Source organism: Mytilus galloprovincialis, chromosome 9 (assembly GCF_965363235.1).
Source record: "Mytilus galloprovincialis chromosome 9, xbMytGall1.hap1.1, whole genome shotgun sequence".
NCBI classification, from domain to species: Eukaryota; Metazoa; Mollusca; class Bivalvia; order Mytilida; family Mytilidae; genus Mytilus; species Mytilus galloprovincialis.
Genome location: NC_134846.1, coordinates 70,885,916 through 70,898,566, shown reverse-complemented (window position 1 = coordinate 70,898,566; position 12,651 = coordinate 70,885,916). Strand labels below are relative to the sequence as shown.

Here is a 12,651-nt window from a genome sequence, read left to right as displayed (position 1 = left end):
CAGAGTAGATTTCTGTTTTCTGCTCTTTGGTCGAATTGTTGTCTCTTTGACAAATTCCCCATTTCCATTTTTAATTTTATTGATACAGTAGATTCCGGTTATTTGCATAGCCTATTTGTCAGACAAAATTATGCAATAAAGCGGTACTGAAAAAATGTAATATTTATATGTATTTTCATTAGGACTAAGAGTTTCTAAAGAACCTAGACGTCAATCTGATGAATGTGAAATAACAAATTGCAGCAGTCTTACAACAGTTTCTCCTGAGGATTGCAAGGGTAATCAAGATGAATAACTAGATAATGTAGAGGTCTTTAAAAACTGATCTTGATTTGATTAGAATATGCTCTTGAAAAATCTTATTTACCTTTATTTTTCCCTACACCTAACCCTTCAGTGTATAAATGGTTTGTATACTGCAAAAAGTTTTAGACATGCTTAGTGTAAATGACTTCTCCTGTTTTGTATTTGTCAGACTTTTGTGAGTGCTGCTTTTATTTGGACTTTTCAATTGTTATCTGTAAAAATCAGGATCTTGTATTGATGTTTAGAGTGTCTGTATATCTATCATAGATTTAAAAAATGAGTGGATAATCTCAAAATGTATCCAAAAGAAAATAGGGGTAAAAACTCTGAAGGCTTAAATGTATCATTTTGAGTACTTAGAAAGTGCTTGATTCTAAAGACAGAAGATCTGTATATTCGGTTATGTTGAACTTGGAAATAACTAGCTTCATTACCATTTGCTGTTGTTTCTTTTCAAATTTTCTTAAATAGATATTTAATTTTGTTACATAGATAAAAAGGATTCTAGTGGTCCTGATTCTGATGAAGTGTCGGACTGGATTGATAATGAATTGTTTAGAATACAAAGCACTTTATCACAAGAAGTCTTTGAAGCATTAGATGAAAAGAAGCAAGGTATTTTATTGTTATTTTGCAAAGTTGAACAATATATTGTATCTCAAAGTTGACTGAAATGATGTAAATAGAATGCTTATCTATTGACCAGGGATGGACATTTTTCTTTGGGATTGTAGGAATTTTTAGATAAAAGAGCAGTAGTTAAGAAAATTTCTTGTGATAATGTGTCTTGTTTGTACATCTGATTTACTATAAATTGCAAACTTATACATTGTGGCTTATTGTTTTATCTTGTAATAAAGTATGTTACTATCTCTATAAATTGGTAAATATAATGTTAACAAATTTAAATATTTTATTTTTTCCAGTGTCAATACCAAATAGTTTTTTTTTGACAACACTAGTCTTTTATTAAAGATACTCTTATTGGTTATACATACAACTTTTTAAATTCTTTTTTTTCTTCAGAAAACATGAGTCCACTTTTATTTGATGATGAGAGAATTACACCAAGCACATCTCAGAAGAAACCAAAATCAAAAAAAAAAATCCAGGTACTAGTTTTCTCTGTATCTACAAATTTGTAGTATTGAAATTATATTGATCATTTATCTATACAATTAGTATTTGTTATTGAGTACTACAAAATAAATTAACCACAGTCCTTTAGATTCTGAAAGAGAAAATTTTGAAACTTCATCAATCAGGATCCAACAATTTTAACTATTACTGCATTTGCCAATCACAGTTATTTTTACAAAACATATGACATATGATGGAGCAAGCGGATCTTCAGGGTCTGATCTCCAATTTCAACATTTAGACATACTAGCTTTGTGCTAATCAATACATATATATATTTATTGTTTATATTACAGAATAAAAAGAAACTTCAGTATGATGTAGAAGAGTTCTATATTGATGATGAAATAAATCCTGATACACATAAATTAAGTCATAAGCCCCCAGAATATAGAAGTACCAGTTTGAAAAAAAAGCATCCAGATTATATTAAACCACTCAGGGACCAGTACCACAAATCAGAAGACAAAAGAGTTGTTGAAATAAAACAGAAATCTGCTTCTTTAAAAGATGACTTCTATAGTAAAGAAAAAAAGAGAATTAGTAAACAATCAGAAAATCAACAATGGCAATCGTACAATGATAGCTATAACCCAAATTATAGCAAAAGGGAAGAGTTCTTTAGACAGAACACTCACAGGCAACCAGAATACAAACATAAACAGTATGATAGTGATATAAGCTCAGATTCTATGAAGTTGGAAAACTCCAGAAATAAACATCTGAAGAAACTACATACATCCTTCCATTCTGTACCACAATGTTACAATGAATCAGGGGGTAAGAGAAGATAACCTACATAACTGTACTTCAGAATACATATTTTTATATAGATTAGACCGTTGGTTTTCCCGTTTGAATGGTTATAGACTTGTATTTTTTGGGGCCCTTTAAAGCTTGCTGATTGGTGTGAGACAAGGCTTCGCGTTGAATAAAATTGAGAATGGAAATGGGGAATGTGTCAAAGAGACAACAACCCGACCATAGAACAGACAACAGCAGAAGGTCACCAACAGGTCTTCAATACAGCGAGAAATTCCCGCACCCGGAGGCGTCCTTCAGCTGGCATCTAAACAAATATTTATACTAGTTCAGTGATAATGAACGTATTACTAAACTCCAAATTGTACACAAGAAACTAAAATTAAAAATAATACAAGACTAACAAAGGCCAGAGGCTCCTGACTTGGGACAGGTGCAAAAATGCTGTACCTTGACCTGTAATGGTCTACTTTTATAATTGTTACTTGGATGAACAGTTGTCTCATTGGCACTCATACCACATCTTCTATATCTATTATGTAAATCATTATTATATGATTCATGTGTGTTAATTCACCTTGGATGCAAATGTTGAAATTGTATTGAATCAATTCAACTATTTATAGTGTATTATAACTAGTTTCATAGCTCAGCAGAAACCATAGACATTGTAAATTTAATTTTGATGATAGCAGTAACAAAATTAAAGGTTCAATTGTGCAGATTTCGTGTGGAAAGATATATTTTGAAACAGCATAAGCTTCAAAGTTTCATACAGTATCTGAACAGAATTGTAGAGTATACTTTAATACTGAAAACCAAGAACACAAAGAACAAAAACCAATTTAGTTGTCAACATTAGGTCTTCAACATTAATACTCAAAACAGATTGAAAATAATAGCACAGAAACTTATGTCATGGGTAAATCTTTACATAATAAAAAGTATAATGGATTTCAAAAAAAATATATACATAGAAATTGAACCAAAATGCTAATTCCAAACAATAGAGCGAAAATTTTAGAAATTAACTTTTTTGTTTCAAATCCATTTAAAAAAAAAATCTAAATTATGCCATAGAGATTTAACTATTGTACGATTTAAAATTTACTTTCTGTAATAATTTCAGATGCTAAAACCTACTCACAGGAAATTGATGAAGATACTTATCCAAGAATTATAGCAGTAACTTCAGAAACAGATCAACAGAAGTTAAAGGTATAAGCAAACTTGGTAACATAGTACTGTACTCAAGATGTTTAGTTGTGTGATATTTCAGTCTTTATATCAGACAGATCAACAGAAGTTAAAGGTATAAGCAAACTTGGTAACATAGTGTACTCAATTTGTTTAGTTGTGTGATATTTCATGTGTATATCAGATAACATTTTAAATAGTGCAATTTGCTGACTTTGGCTCCATGACGTCATTGCTATGATTTAGGTTTTAAATATTGGAAATAATGTAAGGATAGCAATAATATTGGGAAGCACAAATTAAAAACAGAATAAACCATTACAGGTGTTAAAAATTCAGACATTGATATGAGACAAATCTATGATAGATTAGTGAATGTTTCAAAAATTAAAAAAAAATATTGAAAAATTGTATTACTATAGGTCATACATAAATTCATAAACATTACTCAAGAGAGACATTTATGTGTGTCCACAATTGAGCCATGATATTTTTTTCAATAATCCAACTTCCCATTCTTTCAGAATAAAGTGGATGAGAGAGCAGCATTTGCCAGTACGGTCATTGTTGAAACAAGTACCATATATCCTGACCAGCATAGAGTCACACACACCCTTACAGATTTAGCTGATGGTACAACTAGTACACTGTATGGCAAGAATGTGAAAGCTTCAAGACTTTTGTCAGCTATGATTACACAGTAATGTAAAACATTATCACTGGAGCAACTGGACAGTACCAGCTACAGATATATACTAATTTTGTTCAAGCATATACCAAATGTACCTTATATTAGCAAGCATACTCCAAGTAGGCACTAATTGTGATCAATCATCTGTGCAACATTGATCTATCTGATTATAATCAGCTCTTTCACATTGCTCTGTAAGATTTGTTTTAGCCTAAGTGAGATATGGAAACATCCCATTAGAAGTTATTTTCAGTTTATACACTATTTTTCTTGTTTATGTTTTTTTTTCTGACAGATCTTACATATAGGATTAAATCAAACAAAGCAATGTGATAAATCTTAGATTGAACATTGATCATATTAGTGTTGTATACAAATAACAACATTAAGCCCTCTAATTTTTAGAATTTATGTTTATACATTGTTGATGTGCAACTCACCTCCGTTATTATTTATTGAAATATAAGTTTGTCATATTTAATGTGCTATAGGTTGTAAAGCATAGTTTAAATGAGGTCTTCTGACATTAACCCCATATACATACACTTATGCCTGTAGATGTCTTTTTTATACAAATTGCAATAGTTTAAGATACTTTCCATTACCTTTCTTCTTCTGCTATATTACTGCAATCAGGTAAATCATAACATGTGTTAATAGGTATTTGCTGGTACAAGTTGGCTGGACATATTTTTATTCATCAGTATTGTTAATTTTTTGTGGCAGTTTTATTGTAATGCATTGTCATTTTATGAATAAGTGTTATGTTGAGTCCTTCAATGTTACTTATAAAAATACACAAAAAGTTTACTTAAAAGATATTTTCTTTACATTAGTGTTAATAAATATGTTCATTAGTCTCCTTTTCCCACACATTTGCTATTCTTTCTTTGTTTAGTCAAACGCAAATCAAGAAATGGTATTATTAAATTTCCAACAGTCACTAAACTTTTACTGAAGAAAACTGTTAAAATTTATAACTTTTTTGTGTATTTATTCCAACACTAATGGCTTGTTATAGTATTTTTCAATCAGTTGTTATATATTGTTACTCATCATGTGATATAAAATGTGATTTTTTTTTTACACAATTAATGTTCTAGTATTTACTCTGTGATATTACTGTTATTTTATTTTTTATCTTGTTGAATTGTATACAAATTGTTACATAATAAAAAAAAATCAAATTAAAATCTGTGTCATCCTTAAAGTTCCTTTAATATCTACAACAGGATCATCATGTTCAAATACCTATGTCTTAAATAAATTCAGTTAAAACTTTTCTGATGGTACTTTAATTATCATTTGTAGGGTATCATCTTCAAAGGTACCACTTGGACTGTTAAACCAATTTTAGATACGTCACTTATCTACATTCTATTTACTGCATTCATTTATATTCTTAAGATAGATGAACATGTTAGAAATTTGTCACATTTTCTCAACAACTGCAAATCAGCACTTCTTAATATTTGGTACGAAGCTTCAAATGGTAAGCTGTACAACATGCACCACTTTTTCAAATCTGTCACTTATCTACTTCCTGTTGGTTTCATACATAGGGATTACTATCAGGCGTCTAGTGTAAACTATTTGTATGAATATTTATATTTCAGAAGGTAGAAGACCTGGATGCTTCATACCTTTTATGCAGATACATAATGTTATGTCCATTGACCTTGACCTTATTTTCATAGTTCAGAGACTGCAGGAAAATGGATCATAGTTTTTAGTCATGTGAATTTCTCACTTATCATGAGTAAATAGGATAACTATATTTGATGTATAGGTTCCTTATAACATCTTCATGTCTGTTAAACAGAGTTCACATGACCTTGACATTATATGATTAGGTTGGTTCTCAGAAAGTTTAAACAGTTGGTCAACTATATGTGGTGTATGGAATGATTGTAAGTGCACACATCAGTCTGACAGGTTTTATCTGACCTTGATCTCATTTCTAACACCTTCTAAATTATAAAACTTTTCAGAAGTTAGCTAACGCTGCTGCTGCCTTGTTATCCATATGTCGAGCTTTCTGCGACAAAAGTCACAGGTTTGACAAAAATAAGAGGTCAGTAAAACAGGCAGGACATTTAAGTATGTGTAGTCTTGTTCTCATTTAAAAAACAGTCAAAGCTTCACTAGGTTTGTGTCAAGCTGCATGTTGGAAAGCTATTATAATGCTATACTATGTGCAAGTTTTTTCTTAATTGGTCACTTATCTGCATTGTGTTTGCCACATGTATTTGTGTACTTTACATTGATGTCCATATCAGGAATTTTTCATCTGGTTTCATTGTCAAGCTTCTTGCTTTTTGGTATCGAGATTTATTTTGGTATGGTTATGGTATACATTGATACATTTTCAGAGCTGTCACTTATCTGTTTCCTGTTTGCCATATACAAGTATTTTGTTAACAACAATTGTACAAAACTGAAAATTTTTGTTATATTTTTCTAATCATAGCCATTGGTGGATCCAGGAGGGGGTCCGGGGGTTTAAACCCCCCCTTTTTTTTTTGGCTGATCAATGCATTTGAATGGGAGCATATAGCTGGAACCCCTTTTTAAAATGGCTGGATCTGCCCCTGATAGCTAGGTCCTTATATTTTGTATGAAGTTTAATATTGAAAGATTTAAGCAAATGCTGATCTACTTGTTAATATGTGTTTCCTTTCACTCACAAGCATTAGCAGCTCTCTACGTCTTGTTTTGTGCAGATTTATTGGTCACTCGTTGAAACACAGGACAACCTTATGATCTAACCACAGATCAAAGTCAAGAAACTTTTTTCAGTTATAAGACTATCAGTATTATCCATTTTATTCTTCTTAAGTGATTAAACAAATAGGTTTTCCAATAATTTGCATCTATATTTACATAGGTGGATCCAGGGGGGCCCTGGTCCCCCTTTTTTGTGGGATAAATTTGATTGAGTATATGGGGAATCACTGAAGCAAGAGTGGAGCGGGGCCCCCCTTAAGTCAGTCAGCCCCCCCCCCCCCCCCCCCCATTATGAAAAGTTCTGGATCCGCCACTGATTTTAAAATGTCTACTGTGACTTGATCGTATGTTGAAAGTGTGCAGGTCAAGCTAATATCAATGAAAATATCACTACAAAAATTTTCACTTGTTAAGGTTTGATGTTACTAGTAGTCCTTAATGAGACAGATAAAGGTCCTTTATGTTGTTTGTGTTAAAACTGGAAAACTCTTCAACCAATACTTTTCAAAACTTTATACAAGCTAATTCTAATGACAAATCAGACAGTTGTTTTCCAGTTTGAATCGCTTTTTGAATAACATTTTTCATTTAGGGGCAATCTGATTAAAATATAGATCCTGTGTCAAAGCTTTGCTTAAAATAAACTGACAACACACCCATTTTCTTTTTCATCAGCCAATGAAATTTCAGCCTTGAAATCCTTGAAAGAGTGTAGCAATCTGACAAAGCCAGAGGATCCTGAAAGTTCTTTACAACAGAAAGCAGAATGAAAAGTTTTCAGAACCTTGTAAGCAAAGCTAGGACACAGAATCTGTATTTTAATCAGAATTGCATCTTTGGGTCTTTTTATAACCGGCTATGTCATATTGGTTTTGCTCATTGTAAAACTGGTGGAAATTTGTCTCATTGGCAATCACCACATATTTATATCAAAGTTACTGTTCTAACATTAATTGATGATAACAACAAGTAAGTCAGCTCTCGGACAATAGAAATACAAATGTCTCTTATTTTGTTTTTTATATTCTTAATACAGATCTGGAAAGCTAATAGTCTTAACATTATTAGATCTAATCAAATTTCGAAATGCTAGATCACAAATGAGACTGTATAGTGATGATATATTTATAAATGACATAACATCTCTACACAACACTAACAAAAGAAAATAGATATATATATATCACAAGTTACAGGAAGAAATGTTATATAAATAGTTCTGGATGCGTTTAAGGTTCTGTGGCTGTACCCTGAAAAATAACAAGAGTATATGTCAATTAATATGTTTTGTTTTTTTTATTTTCTTAAACATTTGTATTACTGTGGATTCATTTATTTTAGTGGGTACCAATTTTGGTGGATTGCGGAAACCTTGCACTTTTCGTGGATATGTGATTTCGTGGTTCTGCCAAAGTCTGGATACAACTTTATAGAAATTTGTACTTTGTTGAACATTTAAATTTGTGGTTCACCTGTACCCACGAAAATTGGTATCGAACAAATAAATCCACAGAATATTAGATTTTTAAACATATACATGTAGCACTTTTCAAAATTTTATCCATATGAATGGTTTGTGTCTGCAATTTTATTCTCTCTTTTACAAGTCCATCAAATCTGACCTGGCAAATTGCAATAATGCTTACCATGCTTAATTATTATAAGCTTATAAAATTCAAATGAATACATGTAGATTTTGATGTTTTCTGTTAATAAGATTTCCATAGAATTGCAGAACTGTATACAATTTTTTTTCATTATCTTTGTGTTTGGACAAACAACTACATTTTTTACTAAATAATTTTTTAAGACCAATCTTAAATTTCTTTCAAAATTTCAGAGTTCTGATCACACAATTTTTGCAGATAATAAGGAGTTTTATCATGTCAGATTTAATATACTAAAATTAGTTTATGATATGATATTCTGTTTTCGAAACTACATGTAAACCATTTTACTGTTGAAATGCTCTCTTAATAGTCAGTGTAAATTAAAGAAATTATTCTTGCTGTTCTTTTTAGAAGAATTCTTTATTCTCTTGGGGTATTCTTCATTACAATTTCCCCATACTCATGATACTGGGCGACAGTAGTCAAATACTGGAATTTGGTGGAATATAAAAATTATGAAATTATATAATTTCACTTCTGTAGAAGTAGATAGGACTCATTACAATCATACCACTCAAGTTACAAATCATAATACAGGCAATACAAAATGCAATTATTTTAATGTGATTATAATTATTTATAAACATAAACAACAATAATTGGTCAGGGTCAGTCATGAGACTCACTACCTATACAAAGGAGGATAATTTCTTGTCCACATCAAATGTCATACACTTATGGTTAATAACATATTTTTTTTTTATTTTCAAGATTGTTAGGGGGAGGGGTAAGGACCTTTATCGGGACTCCAGGACTCGGAATTTCAGGATTGATCCCTTTGGGATCCGGGAATTCTTTTTTTGAATTTCAGGATGTCAGGATTTATTTTTTTTTAAATTTGGAACCTCCGAATTCCATGTTTTTAAAGTAGGGATCAGGACCCCTCCGACCCCACCTCATTGTTAATGTTTTGAATCTTGCATGCCATCTCAATAATGTTATTAAGATATGATTCTCTAAATGTATTAATGAATAGAGGGAATGTAATTAAATAAAAGAAGGAGCTTCATCTTTAACCGTGTAAAGAGTATAGTAAAATTAGTAAATACAGATAGTTTACACCCAGACTGGCCAGAGGCAGTGAAATTTAAGGATCCGTCATATTTTTGTAATTAGGGAAGCGTCGAGTTCCTTTAACATGAGCCTCTATCTACAATATTGAACATATACCTGGTTGTATTTTTAGTCATCATCATCATCATCTGGCACAAAAATTTCATTTTCTTCCATCCAAGCAGCAAACTCTTTCCCTATAGTGGCCCCAGCATACAAGAAAGGGAAAAATGTCATTAACACTGGAATAAATCCAAATGGGTGTATCTTTGGTGCAGCTAATATGCCTCCCGTCTCCGTGTATATCATAGTTCTTTTTGGAATAATTTGCGAGTTTACATTGCGAGCTGTCAAAGTTTTTTTCATAGAAACAGCCAACTGTCTAAATTTGGTAGCCATATTTGTTGACAGTATGTTGTACTGAACAGCCAATATACCTATCTACGCACAAATATAAAGTATGAAAAGTCGATTCTAAAATAAACGCATCATCAAAGATCCCAAAGGACATAATTATTTGACATGACAATATTACAAATAATTCGATATTAAAAACAAATGATATTTTATAATAAAATGGTGTGAGAAAAAAATACATGTTGATAACGTGTGTTAAAACATGGACAGTTTAGACGTAGTGATACTCTTTGGGTAGATCATAAAATCTCAACTAAAATGTCACCAAGGTTGTGTATACATATCCTTCATGTCACGGAGCTCGAAAAGATTTTTATTTATGATTGCTTTGATAAATTGGATAATACCAAGGATGTATAACTAACTATATATAACTAATGCATCATTTAGCTATTGCATCTGCCCATTGCCTAGTTTTATCTTAATGGGTGAACTCGAATAGTCAAACCCCATTGAAAGACAGTTACATACAGCTTGGCAATGCCTAGAAAGAATTAATTATATCTAGAACATTTCTGAATTTACTAGTATTTATACATAAAATTACTGATCTGTTTTTTTTTCATTTACTAGTCCTTCTGAGTAAGTTACTTCCTAACTATTAGTAAGTTAACTAAAATGGCAAGTTATCCCATGAACAGTAAGATTACCTACAATAAATTAGGAATGGTACTATCTTGAATTTTACAAAATGTGTCAGAAAAGCACAATAGGATGTCCATATTTTTTCTACACTTTACAACGTTTATTTTTTACTTTTTTTCACTTTTTTTTTTTTTTTTATTAAAAACTCATCCGAGTCAGACAGGGACTTTTAATATAGAAAGTCCCTGTGTCAGACTACATGTAATATCATACACATTGCGTAATATTACTGTTACTCTCAGGTTTTATTGACCAGTCTATATCTTTACTTGGGCTCCAAGGACTCCTCCAAGTGCACGTGATCGGAAGTGTTTTGATTGAAAATGAGACATTTTTGCATCAAAGAATAAAGGACTGTCACAAAACCCGAATTCAACAATCGGCATAAACTGTGTCAGCTTATATAATTGTAAATATGACTAAACCAAAGCGCTGTTAATTCAGTTCATCTTACAAGTTCATAATTTTGGACCAACAGCATTAAAATACCAGAAAATAAACATGGCTAAGAATACACAGACAAACAGACAAATAATAGTACAGAACTTAGAAAACTAAAGATTAAACAACACGAACCCCATCAAAAACTGGGGGTGATCTCAGGTGCTCCGGAAGGGTACGCAGATCCTGCCTCTCACCTGGCACCCGTCATGGTTTTTTTTTTATTTTATTACAAATGCGGTTAATAGTCTAAATCGGAAGGTCACATTCGTGAAAAGGGGAGGGTTACGACATAAGGAACATATTATCCGATATCATCTGTGAAACGGTTATCCATAACGGTCAACCGACTCGTAATGGCGTCCGTAAAATTTACGAAGGGATGATTTCAACTTCACCATTTAGAACTCTTGGTTTATTAGCTTCAATGTGAGCAGCAATCCTCTATCAAGGAAATCATGATAGGAAATACACATGCCAAGAAATCCTCGCTAAAAATTCCGGTCGACCTCCTACGGCAGTCATTAGTAGCTAAAGATTTTATTTCATTCAAGAAATTAATTTATGACCTTCATGTACTACGTGTCGCTTAGAACACGGCCAAATACCAAACGGTCAATATTAATCATCCATGTAATTTGCTCTATGGGTTCTTTGCAGAATTTCAACGGAGGCAATTTCTTGGCATGGGAGAAAGGAAGAAGGACTATACACAATTTGTCTCACATTTGTTTTTCTCCTTTTTAATTAAATAAAAAAAATAAACCTTTTAAATATAGAAATCATAAGAGACAAATATTCCCTGTGGACTCCCCCCCCCCCCCCCCCCCCTTTTATTTGTGTTTTCTATTTTCAACCCTCGAATTAAGCTTTCGAATCTAATTAAAACCTTGCTTTCTAACCAATCTATTCATGTACCGGACCGGCAACTTTCTTTATTCAATACGAAAATCTACAGTGCCGTTATACACATGCATGTTGTTTGCTTGGAGTCCCCGCCCGAAAACTGAAAAAAACAGCCTTCAAGAAATTATTTATGACCTTCATGAACGTGTCGCTTAGAACATGGCCATATACCAAATGGTCAATATTAATCATCCATGTAATTTGCTCTATGGGTTGTTTGCAGAATTTCAACGGATACAATTTCTTGGCATGAGCCCGGTAACATCGTATCAATATGGCCGCATATATACTCCGTATGCAGGCGCTGTTGAAATGTTGCTACATAGAAATGAAAAGTTCACAATTGGGAAGCTGAAATCATCTCTTTTGTCGTAAAGTTTTGTTTTCAACCGACCCTCATTGTCAATTTCTACATACAAGTCAACTCAAGTTATGAGAAAGACTTAACTGTATTTGTAGCATCCTTTATCTCTAGTTCGGTGGGAGTAGATTTGTTTAACATATATTTAAATAAATGTTAAATTATTTAACTTCCCAGTCCACAAGTCACTGGATAGTCAAACAAATTATGCAAGGTCGACTTGATTGGTCATGGGCGAAATATTCAGTTGAGGAAAAATATTGTTAGTGATATTTGTTGAGCGTCTGTTTAGTACAATACAATAGGAATGTTCCGAATAATATTCCCGCAATTCT

At 32.0% G+C, this 12,651-nt stretch overlaps 1 protein-coding gene and 1 long non-coding RNA gene across 8 annotated transcripts in view; one reads left to right on the top strand and one right to left on the bottom strand.

Moving 5' to 3' along the window:
• LOC143045807 (uncharacterized) overlaps window positions 1-5,289 on the top strand; it is a 32,499-nt gene extending 27,210 nt beyond the window's left edge. For 4 of the 6 annotated variants that reach the window (XM_076218581.1, XM_076218579.1, XM_076218582.1 and 1 more), the window contains exons 19-24: window positions 183-278; window positions 799-921; window positions 1,333-1,418; window positions 1,743-2,226; window positions 3,338-3,426; window positions 3,930-5,289. In XM_076218581.1, the coding sequence (XP_076074696.1) occupies window positions 183-278; window positions 799-921; window positions 1,333-1,418; window positions 1,743-2,226; window positions 3,338-3,426; window positions 3,930-4,109 (1,058 nt within the window). In that variant the 3' untranslated portion in view covers window positions 4,110-5,289. Of the gene's footprint in view, window positions 1-182; window positions 279-798; window positions 922-1,332; window positions 1,419-1,742; window positions 2,227-3,337; window positions 3,521-3,929 lie in introns of all 6 variants that reach the window. The other 2 variants (XR_012969030.1, XM_076218583.1) reach the window with 2 other exon arrangements.
• A 2,537-nt stretch (window positions 5,290-7,826) lies between these two features.
• LOC143045806 (uncharacterized) lies at window positions 7,827-12,418 on the bottom strand. Of its 2 annotated transcripts, XR_012969029.1 has the most exons (3): window positions 12,404-12,418; window positions 9,664-9,987; window positions 7,827-8,073 (listed from the first exon to the last, which is right to left on the bottom strand). It is a non-coding gene; the product is annotated as an uncharacterized LOC143045806 (long non-coding RNA). The 2 variants fall into 2 exon arrangements; XR_012969028.1 differs by lacking the exon at window positions 12,404-12,418 and having other exon boundaries at window positions 9,664-10,046.
• Window positions 12,419-12,651: the final 233 nt, after the last annotated feature.